This window comes from Acomys minous (assembly GCF_964271855.1).
Source record: "Acomys minous genome assembly, chromosome: 19".
In the NCBI taxonomy this organism is placed as follows: Eukaryota; Metazoa; Chordata; class Mammalia; order Rodentia; family Muridae; genus Acomys; species Acomys minous.
The window spans coordinates 47280671-47301892 of record NC_140499.1 but is presented as its reverse complement, the minus strand read 5'-3'; the positions used below and the strand labels follow the sequence as shown (position 1 = coordinate 47301892).

Here is a 21222-nt window from a genome sequence, read left to right as displayed (position 1 = left end):
GGCCCAGGAGGGGATAAAGGCATGGAAAACTATATTCAGGGTATATTGTATGAGAAAAGGATGTATTTTCAGTAAAACAGAAAATAATTTCTATTAGTTAAATATGTTCTAAAGTGAGATGTCTTGAAATGCACTGAGCTATACTCCATTGGCAACAGTTAAAGCATTGTCTTGATAATAACTTGACTTCAGATATTAAAGTACAGATTCAAATATTGCATAATTGGTTTATTCTCAACATTCTTAATGCTATGACCCTTTTCATGCATGATGTGGTAATAATACATGTTCCTCGTGCTATGGTGACCCTCGGTCATAAAGTTATTTTTTCGTTGTAATGTTGCTATTGTTATGAATCATAATGTAAATATATGATATGCAGGAGATCTGATATGCTACCCTAAAGTGGTTTCAACTCCTAGCTTGGGAACCAGAGAGATAGGTCTTTCTTTCAAGTCCCCTTAAAATTACTATATGGTTCTATAAAACCACTATCAGGGGTTGGTAAGATGGCTCATCAGTGGGGAAGACCACTTGCTATCAAGTTGATGATCTCAATTTGATCCTCAGAATACACAGATGTTTAGGAGAAAACTAATTCTTTGAGTTGGCATTTAACATTCACCAGTACACTGTGGCATGAGCCAAACTGCATGGACAATATGTGGTTGTCTTGGAAGAGTTCAACTACTCTTTCAAATTGAAACACCTGTTTACTTATAAAAAAACAAACAAACATATTTTTATTAGTGGAAGCCTATCAAGTATTGAGATTCTCTCTCTCTCTCTCTCTCTCTCTCTCTCTCTCTCTCTCTCTCTCTCTCTGTGTGTGTGTGTGTGTGTGTGTGTGTGTGTGTGTGTGTGTGTGTATTCTTTAGTTAGATTCTAAAGGATAAATGAGTAATTGAACATATAACAATTTCTCCACAATTAGGTTTACCCATTAAATTGGTAATACAGCTACCAAATACAAATATATGCTAAATGTTCACTAAATTTTCATTAAATACTTTTGAGGAAAAGGAAGGGTGAATTTTTTTGGCCCTTTAAAGATATTTCCAAGTGCTCATCGTGAAGGTATAGAGAGATATGCACACTAAGCACTTCTCTATTTAGGCCTCAGCATGGACTGTTCAGTTCCTCAAATTAGTTCATTAAATACTGATTTCAATAACAATTCTGTCTCTCACATTTATATTTGTTTAATTTTTTCAGATTATATTCTCATTTAAAACATTGTTCATAATTGCCTTTTCAGTTGTTTCAATAGTGGTAGCTCCAATAAAGTTGCAGTTAGCTATTCTCTCACTTAGTGTGCAAAATTGCTTAGGTTGTACAAATAAAAAAAAAGTGGTATGCTTTAGGTTTGTTTGCATAATACCTTAAAAAACATGAGCACAACATGTTCATTACAACATACAATATATAATCAGGCATGCTGTGACATTCCAAAGATGATCATGTGTAGGTTACAAGAGCATTAGGAGGAAGTATTCCTTTGCACAATAAACCATCCAGATCCTACTTCATCAGTGTTTCATATATCAAGATATTTGTTTGTATTATACCATCAGACCGAATAAAATATGTTAGCCAAGAAAATATGTCATTGCTATTCATCTTAATTCCATTGTTTTCCTCAATAAAATGACAGAATATTTAAAAGACAATTATTCAAAAATGTATCATCTTTATGTCTTAAAATTTTGATAGCTAGAATTATATGGCTTTTGGGTTGGTATGAAAATTAACTACATCCTATATATTGTTTTATGTTCTACTTTTACTTGCTATTACATCATCAATAAAAATATCATATTTTCTAAAATGGAGATTTCTTCTTTCCTCAGTGTGAATAATTCATTAAGTAAAGCTATAGCTAAAGGAACAAATATCTTTGTAATAAACACTCAAAGTCACAATACAGAAGAAAGACACATGAAAGGTATTTTATTCCACACATTTAAAAAATATATTCTGAAATATTTGTGCTGGTAGTGTGCATGTTTAATACTATCAGCCCATTATATTAATTCAACTTTACAATAGTCCTTATAGCCAATAAATATGTAAGTATATTTTGTTAAGACCCACTTTACCTTTTCTGAAAATCTGTCCCTTTAATGTAACTGTAGCCATATTTGTTTCAGGCCTACCAGACACATCATCTCAGCTTGTTGCTGATGTAAAATAATCTCTGTAGAAAGGTCAAGTTGACCATCAGCTATGTTTATGTTCAGTGAGAGACTTTGTGGCCTTGCTGTTCCTGGAAATTCCCCATGGCCTACCTGCCATGCACACTTTCAAGATTGGCTAGTATTGTTTGTCTAGCTAACAAAAATAACTTGGGTCAGAGCTGACCACCTTGTTCTGCTAATTACCCTTTTTTTCCTTTGTAAGCTAACTCTGAGAAACACTCAAAGTCACAGTTTACATTCCCAACACATTCTGTGTCCCTGATTGAGATTGGTATTGGGATGTGTATTCAATAAACCATCCATATGTAACCTAGATTGGTGTCTGAGTGGTTTGTGTGGCTGTTCCTCAACTCCAACATATTTGAAGTTTTCTCATCAAAAAAAAATAAATAAATAAATAAATAAAATAAAATAAAAATAAGGTGAAAACAGATCCCAAAGTCAAAGAAAGTTAGCTAATTTAGAAAGGATGCTTTGAAGTTCCTTCAGGGTTATATTCCCTGACCCTGAGCAAAGAGGCTGGTGTGTGATTTCACACTTGCCTATGCGGAATATGGCAGCCCCAGGAGTTGTGCAACCACACAACAAGGCCTGAATCTTCCCTTGACTCCTCAGTTAGCCTAATACAGCACCTTGGTTTTGCTTAAACTTGAATTTTTTTTTTTTTTTTTTTTAAACATGGATACAGTCTGTTGGCCACCTTTCCTGGATAAATCTCTTTGAAACCCAATTTGGAAATCTCATTAGGGAAACTGCTATGACAAATATCCCTTCCACACCCAAATCTTCATACACAGAAGACTGACAAAGAAGGCATTATTGACCTAGAAAACACTTGAAAGAAGTTTGGATTTTGCCCCATAAAACTGAAACACTATGTTTAAAAAGAACAGGCTTGATGTCACAGTGCTTTGGTCATGTTCTGGGTCACTGAAGGCACTTCATTAATAATCTTAAAGGACATTGAGTATTTTGAAGAACAAACTGAAACATTGTAAGTATGACATTCTGAACTGCCACTTTACAGAATTCCAACATGGTTACCACACTGAATCAACTGTGTGCCAGAAAGCTGAACAGGGCATTCTTTCTGGAAACGACCAATTTATTCTCTCCTTTCTAATGATAGTAATATGGGCACTAGACTATGATTGTATATGCCTGTAAAGCAGAAAAATGAACAAAACCCTATAATACAAGGGGCAAAGTATCTCCATATCTGTGTCATAAAGGTTGTCAATGTATAACTTAAAAGAAAGTTCTACTTGTAGGTTTCCATAGAGGGGGAGACCTGGTGGCACTCAGAGGAAGGACAGCAGGTTACCAAGAAGAGACTTGATACCCTATGAGCATATACAGGGGGAGGAGGTCCCCCTCAGTCACAGTCATAGGGGAGGGGAGTAAGGGGAAAATGGGAGGGAGGGAAGAATGGGAGGATACAAGAAATGGGATAACCATTGAGATGTAACAAGAATAAATTAATAAAAATTTAAAAAAAAAGAAAAAAAGAAATTCTGCTTTTTTTTTTCAAGAGGTAAGCTGAATTTCCCATTAAAAACTTCTGAAAACAGTGGTAGGTTCATTTTATGCTTACAATGATAGTACATACATAATTTCATTTGTTTTTTTGTGGGGTTTTTTTTGGTTTTGTTTTGTTTTGTTTTTGTTTTTGTTTTTGTTTGTGTTTTTTTTTTTTTTTTTTTTTTGGCAATTCAGTGTTTTCACATCTAGAAGGAATGGTGAGAAGCACAGAGATGTTTGGCACAGAACTCACCCTATCCATGTTGGGAGTTAGTGGGAATGCTGTCCTTTCTCCAGCGCCTATGAACAGGATCTATTAAAGAGAACTGCGTTGGTTTGCACTGCAGATTGGATGGAGGAGCTGTGAGCTCGGCAGCACAAGCAAGACTGCAGTGGGGGCAGTGGTCCTCTGGATCCTGGAGCTCTTCCACGTGTGTGCAAGGATCTTTCTAATGTCCTCATCTCTTTTGTCACGAATTGGTATCTGGTGCCTCTCTCTCAAATCCCCACCCCCTCCAGCCGTGTTACAACTTCATCACTCCACCCCACCATACCCACACATTAGTAAGTACAAAGAGATGAGGAAATCTGTGTACTTTCAGATTGCCACCTATGTGACATGACTGTTGGTGATTTCCACAACCACTTGGAATAGCTCCTTATAGGCATTCAACGAAGTCGCCTCCTATACAGTTCATATGTTCTTAATTTGCTCATCTCCCCCACCCCACCCCCTTCAGTTTGGGCTGTAATTTTCCAAACAGCCATCTCTCATTTGCAAAAGTTGAAAATCAATCCACAGATACAGAATGCTGACTTCCTGACAGGATCTCTCTTAGTGGAGCTGGCAAATTGTGCCCAATAAATAGAAAGGGGGGAGAGAGAGAGAAGGAGAGAGAGAGAGAGAGAGAGAGAGAGAGAGAGAGAGAGAGAGAGAGAGAGAGAGAGAGAGAGAGAGAGAGAGAGAGAATCACTTGCTTCCTAAGCAGGGATTTGCCTGCGATGCGCGGCGAGAGGACTGCGGCGGCTGATTTACACAGTTGGCGCGGAGGAGGGGCCGGGGGTGCGGGGGGACAAGCTGGCGGAGGATCCAGCGATGGGCTGATCTGGGGGCTCCCGAGCGCCGCTCCCTCGGTGCGCTATTTGGGGGCGGCTGATGGCTTTGCATTCGGGTTCCAGCCCTGCGTTTTCTATATTGCCTTCTAGTCCCCGACCTGGCGCTCCCAGTTAGAGGCAGACATTTGGTAAGTAATGTGTAATCTGATTTTAGTTATTTCCTAGGCCATCAAAGCGGTACTTTTAAAGCAGGTCAGTCTTAAAAAGATGCGGTCGCCGCCACAGTCGCTGCCGCCGGGAGCGTCTCCTTGGCCTGGAATGCTCGCCCCGCTCCTCTGCCCACCTCCCTCTGTCCTCAGGCTGGAGAAGTGAGGGTGCATGAATGGTGGGCTGTCAGGGGACTACACTCCCTCCGTCAACAGGATCGCATCGCCTTCGTGTTCTGCCTGAGATTTCCCAACGCCAAGTGCAATGTGGTGTGTACAGCCATACTGTTGTATCTGTGTCCTCACCCCCACCCCCCACCCCGCCACCTGACCAATGCTGGGATCTGAGATCTAGTCGCCCCCTTCCTGCCTCTTTTCCGTCTCTCCCCACCCTGTCTTCGCTCATCTCCATGCCACCCACCCCCACTCCCACCCATCCAAAGGGCAAAGAGCAAAGGCACTCGGGAAAGGCAAGGGCTTGCTGTATCTCCTCGTGTAGACCGAGGCCGCAGGCAGGGATTGCGCTGTGAGAGAGACAATCCTTCAGCGAGAAACAGAGAAAGAGAAATCCAGAAAGGAACACGGGCTCCCGGGAACCAGGGAGCTCGCCACTGAAGGGAGAGCACCAAGAATTTCGATCAGAGGATCCTGGTCCTGGGACACTCATACAGTCGGCTTGCCATCCCGGGCAAGCACAGAGAGCTGTGGTCCTGAGCCCACGGTCGCCAGCATCACCGCTCTGGGGTGCGCTCCTGGCTCTCCCATCGTTATGCAGCGACCATTTCCCTTTAAATCTCAAAGGTTGACCACTCTAAAAGGATTACAAGCGTGATTTGGTAGCCTTTCTGAAAGTTGGTGCCTGGAAGAGGGGAAGCTCTTGGACGACAGAATGACGGATACAATGCAGCCTCGCGGAGAGTTTGCCCCTCCCGCTGGGAAGCCCCTCGGAGCGAACCTCGGAGATCCTGAGCGCTCTGCACCATAGGTATTCGTCGCTATCGGTTCCTACTTTGCCTGATTGAAATCAGTGTGTCTCATATGTAGGATGTGTGCTGTAGAAAGCATAGACTTTGGCCGTTGGATTTTTTTGTACACTCACAGGTGCTAGGTTTTTGTTTTTTTTTTTAAAGAATTGGATCTGCTAGATATAAGGACATTGGCGAAAAGGGGGGCTTCCGGAGACTAATATAACCTCAAACCCCTTCTTCAGGGGAAAGAAATCTTAACTCTAACATATAGGCCAGGTGGCCAAGGGGAGAACCCCTCCCCCCGTGGAGCGCTGGGTTGTATTTTAAGAGACACAAGGAACAAGGAAAACGGGTATATGTGTATATATATATATATATATATATATATATATATATATATATATATATGTATAATTTTTTTTCCTAAACAGACACGTTTTGTGCCTCGCCTGCCGGGAGCGGATTAAAAAAGATTCTATAGAAGCCTCATAGCTCTTCAGAAAATGAATGATGCAGCATTTTAATTATTTGTTCCAGGGAGATCGTTTCGCTTCCATATTGGAATATTTAATCTTAGATCTGGAATGAAGGGGGAGCCGTGAGGAGGGGGAAGTGGGAAAGGGCTCCTTGGGTAGAAAGAGCTTCTTGTCCTTCTCTGGACAAATAAATGGTGCCTGCGCTCCCAGCAGGACGCAGAAGAAACCAGCTCAAGGGCCCAGCATCCCCTAACTTTCAGAGCCCTTCCAACCCTTTTGACATGCTATGCTAAAATAAAGAAAAGGGCCTTTAGGATATGGCCAAAGTCCAGCCCTTAGGGCTGTAGTTCTATAGACCACTGGAACAGGGCTGCAGAGGCCCTTTCCCATGATTGGAAAGCCCAGGACAGCTTTCTGATTACCCATTCATTCCATTAGAGCCTGGCTTCTCACAGGATCCCTGAAACAGCTGCTGTCTTTGCAGGCTGGGTGGCCAAGGTGGTTGGCTAGGGGTACTGGGGGGGGGGGAGGTGGAAGTGCTCTGTCCTGAGCACAAGCTTGTTTCCAGGTGGGTATCTCTCTGAGAAAAGGGTGGGTCTGGGATGTGAAGGGTGCAGGATGTCTGAGAATCTACTAGCCTTCTTATTGAATCTGATAGCTGTTTCCAATCTTAGTTGCTGTAGGGCAATGGACAGATGCATGGGTGTTTTTAATGTAAGCTGTCATTTAGATCTCCGACTGACTTGTAAGGAACGTTTTGCTGAACTACATGAAATAGATTTTAAAGTGGTAAGAAATTCATTCCTATGCCCTTCTTCTTCTTCTTCTTCTTCTTCTTCTTCTTCTTCTTCTTCCTCCTCCTCCTCCTCCTCCTCCTCCTCCTCCTTCTCCTCCTCCTCCTCTTCCTCCTCTTATTCTCCTTTCTTCTTCCTCCTACTTCCTCCTCCTCCTCTTCTTCTGCTTCTCCTTCTTCAATTTGGTTTTGTAAACATGCCTTAAGGAAATCATCTTCTCCACCTGCTAACTTGGAGGCCCTGGCAAGAGAGTTCAGTTATTTAGCAGCCAAGAAAACTGCCCCCAACCCCAGACCTAGTGATAGGATGGGGGAAGGTGTCCTGCATTCTGGGTACACTGCACAGTTCCCATTTAGCACATCCTTTTGCTGCTTTGGTTGGCACTTCCCAGTTTCACCATCAAGTTGTGCTCCCTCTTAGCATATAGGGCCTTTGAAAACTCATTTTAGAGGGAGTCTGTGGGAGAAAGATGGTTGCTTCTACTCTGTCAAATCTTCCTTCAGTGACCTCTCATGTGGATACCCATTATGTGGATATTCCCTTTTGGGAATAGTAGAAAGGAAAGAGGAGAGAGGGAGAGGAACAAAGACGTTGGAAGAGGAGAAGAGAGAAGCAGGAGGAAGTAAAGGAAGCAAACCAATGCCAGAAATCTCCCACCCCTGAGGTCTCCAGAGAGTGTGAATTTCCCCATTGCTATTCAAGTTTCATCACCAGAACCCCCGCCCCCCAACCCATTAGTGGAGCTAGATGGGAAGAAGGCATGATAAAGGGAAGGAATGGGGGAGAAATAGAAATAGAAGGAAGGAGGGAAGGAGAGAGAGAGAGAGAGAGAGAGAGAGAGAGAGAGAGAGAGAGAGAGAGAACGAAGAATGGAAAGATGGAAAGGAGAAAGGAAGGAAGGAAGAGCAGAAAGTTGGAAAGAAATGCATGGCTGTTGGATTCAATGGCAACTGAAGGCTTTGGGCAGCAACAAACTGATTCTGGTGCAAAGGGATCGAAGCAAAATGCAGGGAGAAAGTCTGTCCAAGTCGCTGAGGATGCTTGAGATTTTATTTGGGACACCCAGGCAGAGGCAGGGAGACTCAGCTCTTCCACCTGCCGGATTGAGTATCTAGCTCATCCTGGCCCCTGAAGGGGAAGTCTCTGAAAAAAAAAAAAAAAGGCTCATTCCAAGAAGGGTTTCCTGTTCCAAACCCTCTCTCCCCACTGGAGAGATTAACTAGAAAGCAAAGGTCCAGGGGCTGGAACTGGACCCCAGCCTGGCGCAGGTCCTTCCCCCAGAGGAATGTTTCCTTCAGGTGCTCTCCTCCTCTTTCTCGGTTTTGCTTTATTCTTTTGAACGTCTATACCACTGACGGTTTTACTTCTTTTAGCTCCCCTTCTTGCTTCCTCGAGCACGCGCATGTGCGCGCGCACTTGTGCACACACACACACACACACACACACACACACACACACACACACACACAATTGTATAGTCAGGGCTTCTTAGTGCTCGCTCCCGACCAAAGGCTAAGCGTGCTCCCTTTCTTGGAGCCCGCTTTCATGACGTGAAACGCTGGAGGCTGTTCAGCACACGTTAAAAAAAAAAAAAACCAAACAAACAAACAAACAAAAAAAGGGCAAAAGAAGTCCAAATCCTGCAATGTGATTTGAGCATGCCGTCCCCCTTGGTGGCCAACGGTGTATAGGGTTACCGAGGAGAACAGCTACAGAGCAGCTATAGAGGCGGCTCTCCCGCTTGCTTAGCAGCAGCGGAGCTGGAAGCCTGCTGCAGCTCCATCTCCTCCCTCCTTTATTGAGGGTGCCAAGCGCCAGTCCTGCATCCTAAAGAAGCCCATTGAAGAGTCCATTGCATTCTCAGCACGTCTCAAGCTGGCTTTTTAATTTATTTTTTAGGGCCTACCCCCTCTAACTTAGCCCCCCTAGATTTAGATTCAGCTTCAGCAAGCGGAGACTGGACAAGAGAGAATCCTTAAACTCAAGCTTTGATGTCTTCGTGGTTAGTTTTTGTTTTGTTTTGTTTTGTTTATTCTTTTCTATACTCAGTGCTGAGAAACAAAAATCAAAACCCAAATCAAAATCTCCTACAAAATAGGTAAGTCAAAGATAATCTGGTTTCGCCTGTTTACCTAAAGCCCAGAGGTGTAAAACTCAAGAAAAAACATTTTCTAGAAATGATGAGGAGGAATGTAAGTAGAGTCTAATAGTTTACAAGGAAGCCAAGGGAAGACTTACTGATGCTGCAGTGAATCCTCGTCTGTTTTCTCTGTCTCTTTTTCATTTAATTGTTTCTAAAAATTGACTATTACATGCCGGAGGCAGATTCCACTTTGCTTTCTCAAGAGTTTCTCCTTGCAGCTGTGTTCATGATATGCTAGTGGAATGTAAAGATAAATTCTGCCCACTTTCCCTATAAATTACCTCCCTCTGCTCCTTGGGTTTCACATTAACAAACAGTTTCTTGATATACATGTCCTGTGTGAAGAAGACATACGTTGGAGACTCTGATTTATTTTTATTGATTAAAATCAACCATTCACATTCTATTGATATTTCACTGACTTGGGAATACCAATGCAATGAAACTGAAATATTCTAATGTATTTATGTTCACAGTTTCAAAAGTTGATGACACTCAGCAAAGCAAGGAAACCTTTGATGAAGGCACTGTACGTTTCCAGAACAGAACACTGAATTCAGCTCCCCTCAGTGAAAGAATAAATGTCTCTTCTAAAATGCTTTCACGTGCTAGATAATTTCATGTGATAATTTCGTCAGCAAGAATTGAGGTTTCCACCCATTACAGGCTTTAAGTACCAATTTCTCCTCTAAGCAGATGCCTCCCCTTAAAGCTTTTTATGGTTCCTCACTTGATCTCCAAGGCACAGATTCTCACTCCAAACTAAGCTCTTGCAAGTGTTTTTGCTTCAGACACTCCCAGGCTTAGCGACCTTTAGCTGTCACTATCTTTAGCTCTGACAATTGCATGGGCCTGTTCTTCAGAAAATCTCATCACTCTAATGTTTTAAACAGCCAGATGATAATATATGTGAAAATTATTTATTTAACTAAAGGATACTTACTTTTTCTGTGCTTGCAAAAAAAAAAAAAAAAAAGGTTAGGGGTTGAGTATGGAAGCGGGCACATGGGAATTAAATAGCTTCTCATGATTTCTTAAAAGAAGCCTTATGGTTTTTGTAACTATTTTTTTCACATCTCAAGATCTAATCTTTTGCAATAGGTTCACCTTTCTTCATATTCTTTAATATCTTTTGGTTATACCATGTGTCTTCTTAAAATAATAAATGTATAAAATTGGGGGGGAAATCATCTTATGAATTTCAACAAGATTATAATGGCAAATCTTAGGTTAAAGAAGCAAGTAACTATAATGACTAAGCCATTGCCTTTATGGCTAAACCTCTCTATTAGCATAAGGCCGAGTCAGGGTTCCGATTCTGTTGGTTTTTATGGGAATTCAGTTCAAGCTGCTTTTGTTCTTGTCATATAACACTGAACAGGGTTTGGTTCAGGAAAATGTCATTGCATGTTGCAATATGTCAGAGTCTCTTAAATTGAAAATACAGGGCACACTTTAAACATTAAACATGTTGCTGCCTCAGTTCAAGCATCAGTTTGATACCTGCTAATGTTTTCATACCACTCTTTAAAAAAAGAAAAGACGTAGGATTCAATTAAAATAGTACAAAAGCTAAAAAATCTGCATCTTTATTTCTGTTGCAGTTTTATAATCAACCACGAATGATGAAGCCAGCCATAGCTGAGATGCTTCACAGAGGGAGGATGCTGTGGATAATTCTTCTAAGCACAATCGCTCTAGGATGGACTACCCCAATTCCCCTGATTGAGGACTCAGAGGAAATAGATGAGCCCTGTTTTGATCCATGCTACTGTGAAGTTAAAGAAAGCCTCTTTCACATACATTGTGACAGCAAAGGATTTACAAACATTAGTCAGATTACTGAGTTCTGGTCGAGACCTTTTAAACTGTATCTTCAGAGGAATTCGATGAGAAAATTGTACACCAATAGTTTTCTTCATCTGAATAATGCTGTGTCCATTAACCTTGGGAACAATGCATTGCAGGACATTCAAACTGGAGCTTTTAATGGCCTTAAGATTTTAAAAAGACTGTATCTCCACGAGAACAAACTAGATGTCTTCAGGAACGACACCTTCCTTGGCTTAGAAAGTCTGGAATACCTGCAGGCAGATTACAATGTCATTAAACGTATAGAGAGCGGGGCATTTCGGAACCTAAGTAAACTGAGGGTTCTAATCTTAAACGATAATCTCATCCCTGTGCTTCCAACCAATTTATTTAAGGCAGTTTCTTTAACCCATCTGGACCTACGCGGGAACAGGTTGAAGGTGCTCTTCTACCGTGGGATGCTGGACCACATTGGCAGGAGCCTGATGGAACTCCAGCTGGAAGAGAACCCTTGGAACTGTACCTGTGAGATTGTACAGCTGAAGAGCTGGCTGGAGCGAATTCCTTACACAGCCCTGGTGGGGGACATCACCTGCGAGACACCTTTCCATTTCCACGGGAAGGATCTCCGTGAAATCAAGAAGACAGAGCTCTGCCCGCTGATGTCTGACTCAGAGGTGGAGGCCAGTCTAGGCCTTCCCCACTTATCATCAAGCAAGGAGAATGCCTGGCCAACTAAACCTTCCTCAATGTTGTCTTCGGTCCATTTTACCGCTTCTTCTGTTGAATATAAGTCCTCCAACAAGCAGCCAAAACCCACCAAACAGCCCAGAACACCCAGGCCGCCTTCTACATCCCAGGCTTTATACCCTGGTCCAAATCAACCTCCCATTGCCCCCTATCAGACCAGACCGCCCATTCCCATTATATGTCCTACTGGGTGCACGTGCAACTTGCACATCAATGACCTTGGTTTGACTGTCAACTGCAAAGAAAGAGGATTTAACAACATCTCTGAACTCCTTCCAAGGCCCTTGAATGCCAAGAAGCTGTACCTGAGCAGCAATCTGATTCAGAAGATATACCGCTCGGATTTTTGGAATTTTTCCTCATTGGATCTCTTGCACCTGGGGAACAACCGCATTTCTTATGTCCAAGATGGGGCTTTCATCAACCTGCCCAACCTGAAGAGTCTCTTTCTCAACGGTAATGATATAGAAAAGCTGACACCGGGTATGTTCCGAGGTCTACAGAGCTTGCATTACCTGTACTTCGAGTTCAACGTCATCCGGGAAATCCAACCTGCAGCCTTCAGCCTCATGCCCAACTTGAAGCTGCTGTTTCTCAATAATAACTTGCTGAGGACCCTGCCAACTGATGCCTTTGCGGGCACATCCTTGGCTCGGCTCAACTTGAGGAAGAACTACTTCCTCTACCTGCCGGTGGCTGGCGTCCTTGAACACTTGAATGCCATTGTGCAGATAGATCTCAATGAGAATCCCTGGGACTGCACTTGTGACCTGGTCCCCTTTAAACAGTGGATCGAAACCATCAGCTCCGTCAGTGTGGTAGGTGATGTGCTCTGTAGGACCCCCGAGAACCTCACCCACCGTGACGTACGCACTATTGAGCTGGAAGTTTTATGCCCAGAGATGCTGCATATTGCCCCACTTGGGCCATCTCCACCCCAGCCTGGAGATTACCACCCTAACGGGGGACCAACAAGTGCATCACCTTATGAGTTCTCTCCTCCCGGGGGCCCTGTGCCACTTTCCGTGTTGATTCTCAGCCTGCTGGTTCTGTTCTTCTCAGCTGTCTTTGTTGCTGCAGGCCTCTTTGCCTATGTGCTCCGTCGACGTAGGAAGAAGCTGCCCTTTAGAAGCAAGAGGCAGGAAGGTGTGGACCTTACAGGAATCCAGATGCAATGCCACCGACTCTTTGAGGACAATGGGGGCAGTGGTGGTGGGAATGGAGGTGGGGGTCGACCAACTCTGTCTTCGCCGGAGAAAGCCCCTCCAGTGGGTCACGTGTACGAGTACATCCCTCACCCAGTTACCCAGATGTGTAACAACCCTATCTACAAGCCTCGAGAGGAGGAAGAAGTGGCTGCCTCAGCAGCCCAGGAAACAGCAGCTGCAGAACGTGGAGGTCCTGGGACACAGCCACCAGGAATGAGTGAGGTGCTCTTAGGAAGTGAGCAGTTTGCAGAAACACCCAAGGAGAATCACAGTAACTACCGGACCTTGCTGGAAAAAGAGAAGGAGTGGGCCCTGGCGGTTTCCAACTCCCAACTCAACACCATAGTGACGGTGAACCATCACCACCCTCACCCTCACCACGCGGCAGTTGGTGGAGTTGGTGGGGTTTCAGGTGTAGGTGGAGGGACTGGGGGAGACTTGGCTGGGTTCCGCCACCATGAGAAGAATGGCGGGGTGGTGCTGTTTCCCCCCGGGGGAGGTTGTGGCGGTGGCAGTATGCTACTAGACCGTGAGAGGCCACAGCCTGCTCCATGCACAGTGGGATTTGTGGACTGTCTCTATGGAACAGTGCCCAAATTAAAGGAACTACATGTCCACCCCCCTGGCATGCAATACCCAGACTTACAGCAAGATGCCAGGCTCAAAGAAACCCTTCTCTTCTCAGCTGGAAAGGGCTTCACAGACCACCAAACCCCTAAAAGTGATTACCTCGACTTAAGGGCCAAACTTCAAACTAAGCCGGATTACCTCGAAGTTCTAGAGAAGACAGCATACAGGTTCTAACAGAAAGAAGAAAAATAAATTAGTGGCTTTGTTTTGATTTCCAAAAGAAAAGGAAAATAAAAAGAAATATATCCCCGGCTCCCATTATACTTGTCCTAATAACTCCACCCTTACAATTTCCTCTGCCCAGGACAGAACTGAACCGCATGATAACTAGAGAATACAGAAGTGTGCTCCCCCCTCTCAGATGCGATTTTGAGGAAGGGCCATACTCAGATCATTAATCAATGAAGTGCCTTCGCAGACTTCTGCCAGCAAATGTTACCATTATTTTTTTATACTGAAACTCGAGACTTTGACTGTGCCATGTGTGAGGGTATAACGGGGATCGTTGTACTGATCCCAAATGAGTAAAATTCAATGTGTCTTTATTTTCAGTAACTTTTTCTTCCCTTTAGTTGCAGTTTTGTTTGAAAGGGAGGGGGAAGGTTGGCGTTTACGGCTTTCTCTCCTTTTCCCATCATGGCACAGAATCTGTACATGTATTAACAATGCAGTTTGCTGCATGCTTGAAAACTGCAGGACGGGGAGGGAGGGGGCGGGTCTTGCTCGAATGTTCTCACAATGTTGTCTCTCACACACATATTCATATGAACACAACAAATCCCGACATACACTTAGGTCCTCAGCTTACACTGGGTGCAGTAGACACACACACACACACACACACACACACACACACACACACACACACACACTCCTCCCGTGCAACTTAATCTGCTTAGTTCGGGTTTGATCTATTTCTTCCTCTACATAGCTCCCTGTGCCCTTCACTCCTAGTGTACAGCTCACAGCTCACAGCATCATCTCCTAGCACCCTGGGAAAAGTCACATTCGAGGCTGGATCCTACTGCAGTGAAGGCTTCTTGGTTTAACATCTGGAGACACACCTAGGGTTGAATACCCTCCTTGTGACATTTCATCCTGATGCCAAGATTTTTGAGAACATCTGCACTTTCTTATATATATATATATATATATGATATTAAAAAATAAAAAAAGCAACTGGGTATATATCACTAACAGCTTTGTAGGAAGCACTTTTAATGTTTTCTCTCACACACAAAGATTCAAAAGAAATGTGCATATATTTATTCTGTAATTTCAGTGATTATAAATTGTAAAGGTAATGTTTAATCATTGTATAGTGATTATGCGTCTGGTATAGCTTTCCTAATAAAAAGTTTTTTGAAAAACATAATACATTATATATAGAGGATACAAAGCTTGAATTTAAAATTTAGCTATGCCATGCCTTTCGTACTCCCATTTAAAAATATTTATTTTATTTGATATACAGAAAGTTAATTGATTAACAAGTTTGATGCACTGTGATATTGATAAATACTATTATATATTATCCATATCCCACATCAGGATTAAATTGGGGCTTGGATATGTACTTCAGTTCTTCATAGGTTGTAATTTTAAATTCAGTTTCCCAGTGAGGCACTGTTCCATAGGTGGATTGTGACTGCTAGAAAGCAAAGTGACTGGAGGGAAAAAATATAGAATTAATCTCGATTAGATAATTGAGCATCCATGTGTCTCTAAATAAAAAACAAACACTAAAATTAGATCTATCAGCAGCTGAGGTACAGCCACACTCTCCATGCACATGAAAAACTCCATAAAAGCCAAGGACTTCAAGCCAATGAAACTGTAGAATTATCTGTTATATGAGATAGCTGTCATTTTCATTTGGACGTTGTTTTTCCCAGTCATTCATTTTGAATAGACTTAGAAATGCTTGATATAAGACCTTAGATTCGGATTAAGTTTTATTTCTCTGTATGATGTTAAAAAGATGTTTCAAAGTTAACCTGAAGATGCTTTAAGTTATGATCCATTTTCATGTGAGCAAAACCAAAGAAAATTGAAATTTAGGACGCAAGACGTGAGAGATAGAGGAACTTACCCAGGTCGACCAGTAGATGGCAGCAGAGCTCCAGCGATATCCAGGCGCAGCCACTGTTGAATTGTGAAGTGAGGCTTGCATTCCTTCGAGCTGCCCTTAGAAATAATCATTACATGCTGAATGTAATTCACTTCCAGTCGCTGAGGCCTTACATTACATCATTTTCCCATAGATCACCAGTTTCCAAGGCTGTGTGATATATACAGTAAAACATTGTATTTAAAAGATGGGGCGGGGGGGAGAGTGAATTTCCAAAACTTGTTTATAGAATCATTAACTACATACAAGTATCAGAGTAGATGTGCATACAGATAAAACGCACAACTACATCATTCTAAAAATGTGCTTTTCAGGGTTTCTTTGCATGTAGTATATGGCATCTGTAACTTCTGTCTTCAGTCATTCAGTCTATTTTGGAAAGTCCATAAAACTAACTACTGTCTTTTTAAGTAAAATGTCGAAATGAAGCACTCCTTATTCAGGAGAGTTACATCAGTTACAAAACAGATGGCTTTTTGGTAAGATTTCCTACAGGTCACCTTGTTCAGTTATCTCACCATCCGTATTCTTTCTAGCTTTTCCTCTTTACTGATATTTTTAAAAGAACAAAATAACAATACTGTTCTTATAGGTTTTTTACAACCTGACTTGGGAAGTCGGTGGAACTACAGTGACTATTAACCTTCCATTTGTTCCTAATCAATCAGTCTGGTGAACAGAAGAAATAAGAGCAAAAACATAGATCCTTTGTAAACTAATAAAGCCTTCCTAAAAACCATACATTCATGGAACACAGAATATTAAACATATCACGTTACATGTCATCCCTAAGGACCCTGGTGCTTTTGACATTGGAAAATGAGTCTCCATAAACCCACTCAAATTAGAATATATCTTGATAGATGTAATATTTCTATTTTCTTTATCATATATTGAAGTAAGACTGTCTTAAATTTCACCGATGAATGAAGAAAAAATTTAATTGTTTAGTGAGAACAAACTTATATGGGAGTGACACTTTATATTTGAGAGGACAATATTTTGCTTTCATGGAGGTTTCTACCCCTGCCTCTGCCACATATTTTAATTTGGCACTAAAATTTATAACAACAGATACTATTTCCACTGAATTCCATTCATATTAATATAAAGATGGATTAACATCTGCTTCATATTTCTTATTAAGGCAAAATTGCCATTTTATTACAAAATAGATAACTAATTCCCTTCACAGCAATGTCCTGCTGCTGAGATTGACCAAGGTCTGACACATTCAATAATAGTGTTTGGAAATAACAATGCATTGTGATGTCCCTTCAGCTCTGACATGATTAGTGTGAAACTTTTGCAGATGGTCAGTTTAATTCAGAATAGTTTTCAAATGTTATATATCACTATATGGAATTATTTATGTAGATGCTTTTATATTTTGACTAGAAAGATATTATTTTATCAAATTGCAAAATTATTTAAGATAGGATGGTGAATACAATATTTTTAATAAAAGTTCAGAGAGAAAATAACAAAGAAAGCTTAATGACTGATTTGGAAATTTTCATTTTTTACTTGGAAATTTTAGTTTGGAAGCTTTGTCATCTTGTGTTTAGGGTTCTGTAAGTCACAATGCTGCAGCAGCAGAAAAATGCTCCTTCAGCCATCTTAGTGCAGCCTTAGACTCACTCAGTATAAACCTAGTATTTATACACACTTGTCCTTTCCCCATTTTGTTGTTCACACCAATAAATTTGGGCTTCTTCCAAATGACCTTGATGAAGGGAAAACCCATGAAATCCCACAGAAGGTGTGTCTGACAGGCTTACGACAATCAAGGAAACTCACTGTTCAGAGAAATGATGGCATAAGGACTATCCAACTCAAGTGATTGAATATACACATTTGTAACTCATACTCAACTCAAATTCCTCAACTATGAAATTTCAGGTGAACAGAACATACCTACAAATAAATTTATTACATACATGTTCTGTCTGATGTATTACAGGCCTTTAAAAGCAATCAGAGCAATAACCCATGTAAATTCGGCAATTGTGTGTACAAACATACCTAGCACTATTATATGTGTATATACATTGTATACACATGTATATAGCTTATATATGCAGGATTATATGTAAATTATGCCTTTTCTACATGTATAATGAATTCAGTTTTATGCACTTATCTTTCTTGCTTTCCTCTAGCCATCATCCAAAAAAAAAAAAAATGGATGAAATGAAAAGTTTTCACTCTGGGTATCTTCACATGTAAAAAGTAAAACTGTAATCAAGATTTCTGAATTGAAAAGTTTTTTAACTCCCATTTTGTTTCATTTTGTTATTTAAATCATGAGGAAAAAAGTCTCAGTTTAAAATGGTGATTCATTTTAACTAAGGATTGGCAGCGAGGGGACTTATTTCTTTCTCATCTGTATGAAAGGGAAGTCAAGTGGAAGGCTTTTGCTGCCTCTTCCATTTGTCTCCCCAAAATAAATTCTAGAGGTGAAAGTAATTTTAGTAACCCCGTTAATTGGACTAGCTCTTTGAAATGTATCAAAATGCAAAGCAAGACTGAAATTGTGAAGTTGTAATATAAGAGACTTAAAAATCAGTTTATGATATACATAGAGCTTACTGTTTAGAACACCAGTTACTATTCCTATTATTAAAAATGTTTAATAATAAATACAGTCATAGGCAGGGGCAGCCATTCTTATTCTTTTCTTCTACCTGCATCAAAGAGAGAAGAGATTGTACATCAGAAATTGCTGTGAATAGAAGTCACTCCTAGTGCCACGTTGATGCTTTACCCCATTTTTCGTTTCTGATATTGGCTTCTGAAAATAATGTGTATATTTCTGAGAAGCTTTGTTTTCTTTCCATCGCATGTGGTTATTCAATTGGCTTTAAAATTTTAATAGAAAAATAATACTCATAGCATGCTTTATAGATGTATGGTCACAGAGCCATTAGAACAACTTATGATTTGACCCAACTCTTATCTTTAAACACTATTGAATAATGAGCATCAATAGAAGAAGTCATCCCTCACTGTCACTCAGTGACATTAAAGTCCAGCCTTGCTAAATCGATTTTTTAAAAACATATCATGCTTAGTTATTACCAGAGAATTAACTGATAGCGTTTGTAATGTATACTGTATCAAATGAAGTCAGTCCCACCAGAAAGCATGTGATGTTGACCATATTCAAACTTGAACCCTTTGTTTCAATCAATTTACAATGATCTCTACTCTTTTCTCTTTTGGTTTCTTCAAATAATATCTTACTTTGAAGACCAAGCTGTTTTTAAACTCACTAGGTAGCCCAGACTGGCCTTAACCTCAAAACGATTCTCTTGCCTCAGACTCTAGTGCTGGGATTAGAAGTGACATTAACAAACAAGACTTACCTTACCTGAGCAGGTCAAGACATGACTTTTGCACTTTATTACATTAGAATGAAGGAATATCATGACTGACTGTAGATAGCTTTAGTACCGTAATTACATTCCCTGATTAAAGGATGGCAAATAGGGCATCTTAAAATAGATATGAGACAAAGGCATGGCCGAGCTCGTTCTTTCCAGTATCCTTGAGGGCCCCTCACCATCACCACATTCTGAGCAAGTCCTCAGGTGTCTTGGCACCAAAGGTCTGCTCAGGAAGCACACAGAATGTGGTGTTGAAACCAGAGGTTGATGAGAGCCCTCTCCTCAATGGCCCAATATCTGCGCCATTTGTCTTTAAGCTAAGAACATGATTCAGCCTGCACTTCTTATGAAGAGGTCATTTGCAGTTGGTGAGAAAAGTCAAAGCCTGTAACATAGTGAAGTCACTAGGAAACAAAGAGAATCAGCATGCATACGAAAACACAGAGCCAAGTACTGAACCTTGGAGCTTGTTTCCCGCCCTCTGCAATTCCTGTTACCTTTGGCATAGTGTCCAAAATATTGACTTAATTAATCTTCAAAAGGTAGTGTCAAATTACGTGAAAAACTTGCCATACCACCAACTATTTAAAGTGCTATTTTCCAGATGTTATATTGCCATTTGGAATTCTATCTATTTTTCTTTTCCTTTTTTTTTTATTTGAAGGAATTCTGATGAAATGATTTAACTTGTTTTTTAAGATTTGATATTTATAAAGTTTAGAAAACAGTCTGCCGAAGGTGTAAATTAGTAACTATAGTCTGAAATGAAGTGGTGTTTGGATAAACTAACTTAAGGTCTACAGAAATAGAGTAATTTACATACAGGCGTTTTGTTCCTAATTTATGTTTTTTGTTGTTGTTTTTGTTTTTAATTTGGGCACAGAATTAAAATGTGTGTCCCTATTTCTAATAGACAGCTCTTTTGAAGTAGGCATAGACTATGTTTATTTTGATTAGCTGCCATCAGTACATGAAAAAAATCAGGCTCATGAATCTCTCCTTTTATCTTCACATTAACCATTTCAACAAAAAGGGTAAAGGAGCCAGAGGAGGGAAGAAAATGCCCTCCTCTGAAAAATGTTTAATCTAGATTTAGTAGACAAGCTTTGGACTAGATTTTTGTATTAGCCTATTGAGGCCCTAACTTTGGAGGGTTTAAATCCACAGAAGGTTACTGTGTATTTTCCCTTGGTTCTAAGCCATTTCAATTACCATCTGTTAATATATTCACTGACTGACATGCAATAGAACTTGACAAGTAGCTAAACTAAGTGTAATTAAAATAATTTCTAATGTAAAAATGTAATTGGAAAAATAGAGGATAATGTTGATTAAATACTTTATCTTAGTTTATGTTAGAAATATTTAATTTATTTTTGATTTTTCTAGACAGGGTTTCTCTGTTTTAGCCCTGACTATTTTTATATTTCTTTATACATTTAACATTTTCATTTTTGGCAATTTCATACATTTATATAATCTATTTAATCACTTTTACCCACCATTACTCTAATACCAATATGCCCTTCCAACTTCATGTCTTCTTGTTTTTATAAAATAATCCATTGAGTCCAATTAGCACTCCCTGTATTAGCAAAGGATTTTGTAGTTTTTCTTGTATCAATTTAGTTTATTTTGGGTCAGTTTAATATATTTTTCCCTGAACTCCATACAAAAGTCCATTTAATAAACACAATGTAATTATTACTATCTCTTTAGGAAGACATTATTTTTTAAATGTCTGCAATTTATCATGTAGTATATTTTGGAACCATGACTGCTCCAGATCACAAATACAAATATTTGAACAGTTTTTTTTAACATAGAGGAAATCGAGAAGGTAAGATTTATTCAATTGAGCACATTGGCAAGAGGGACATATTGATCTAGCAAAGCCCTCAAGTTTGTCTTTGAGGTCCTGAAATGAGATCAAAGTTTAA

General features: G+C 40.5%; 1 protein-coding gene and 1 long non-coding RNA gene across 5 annotated transcripts; one reads left to right on the top strand and one right to left on the bottom strand.

Moving 5' to 3' along the window:
- Nucleotides 1-4597: 4597 nt before the first annotated feature.
- Nucleotides 4598-15848, top strand: SLITRK3 (SLIT and NTRK like family member 3). 4 transcript variants are annotated; one of them, XM_084769630.1, is made up of 4 exons: nt 4598-4963; nt 5198-5251; nt 5783-5966; nt 10967-15848. In XM_084769630.1, the coding sequence occupies exon 4, from the start codon at nt 10985-10987 to the stop codon at nt 13934-13936; it is 2952 nt and encodes a 983-aa protein (XP_084625756.1). In that variant the 5' UTR covers nt 4598-4963; nt 5198-5251; nt 5783-5966; nt 10967-10984; the 3' UTR covers nt 13937-15848. The 4 variants fall into 4 exon arrangements, with proteins under 4 accessions (XP_084625756.1, XP_084625755.1, XP_084625754.1 ...); XM_084769629.1 differs by having other exon boundaries at nt 5135-5251; XM_084769628.1 differs by lacking the exon at nt 5198-5251.
- Nucleotides 11319-19665, bottom strand: LOC311590539. Its single transcript, XR_014776907.1, has 5 exons — nt 18581-19665; nt 15855-16043; nt 13901-13932; nt 12909-13047; nt 11319-11446 (listed from the first exon to the last, which is right to left on the bottom strand). It is a non-coding gene; the product is annotated as an uncharacterized lncRNA (long non-coding RNA).
- Between the last annotated feature and the right edge of the window lie 1557 nt (nt 19666-21222).

Coding starts and splice junctions, on each gene's coding strand:
- SLITRK3 (XM_084769631.1), top strand. CDS start 10,985: ATGATGAAGCCAGCCATAGCTGAGATGCTTCACAGAGGGAGGATGCTG.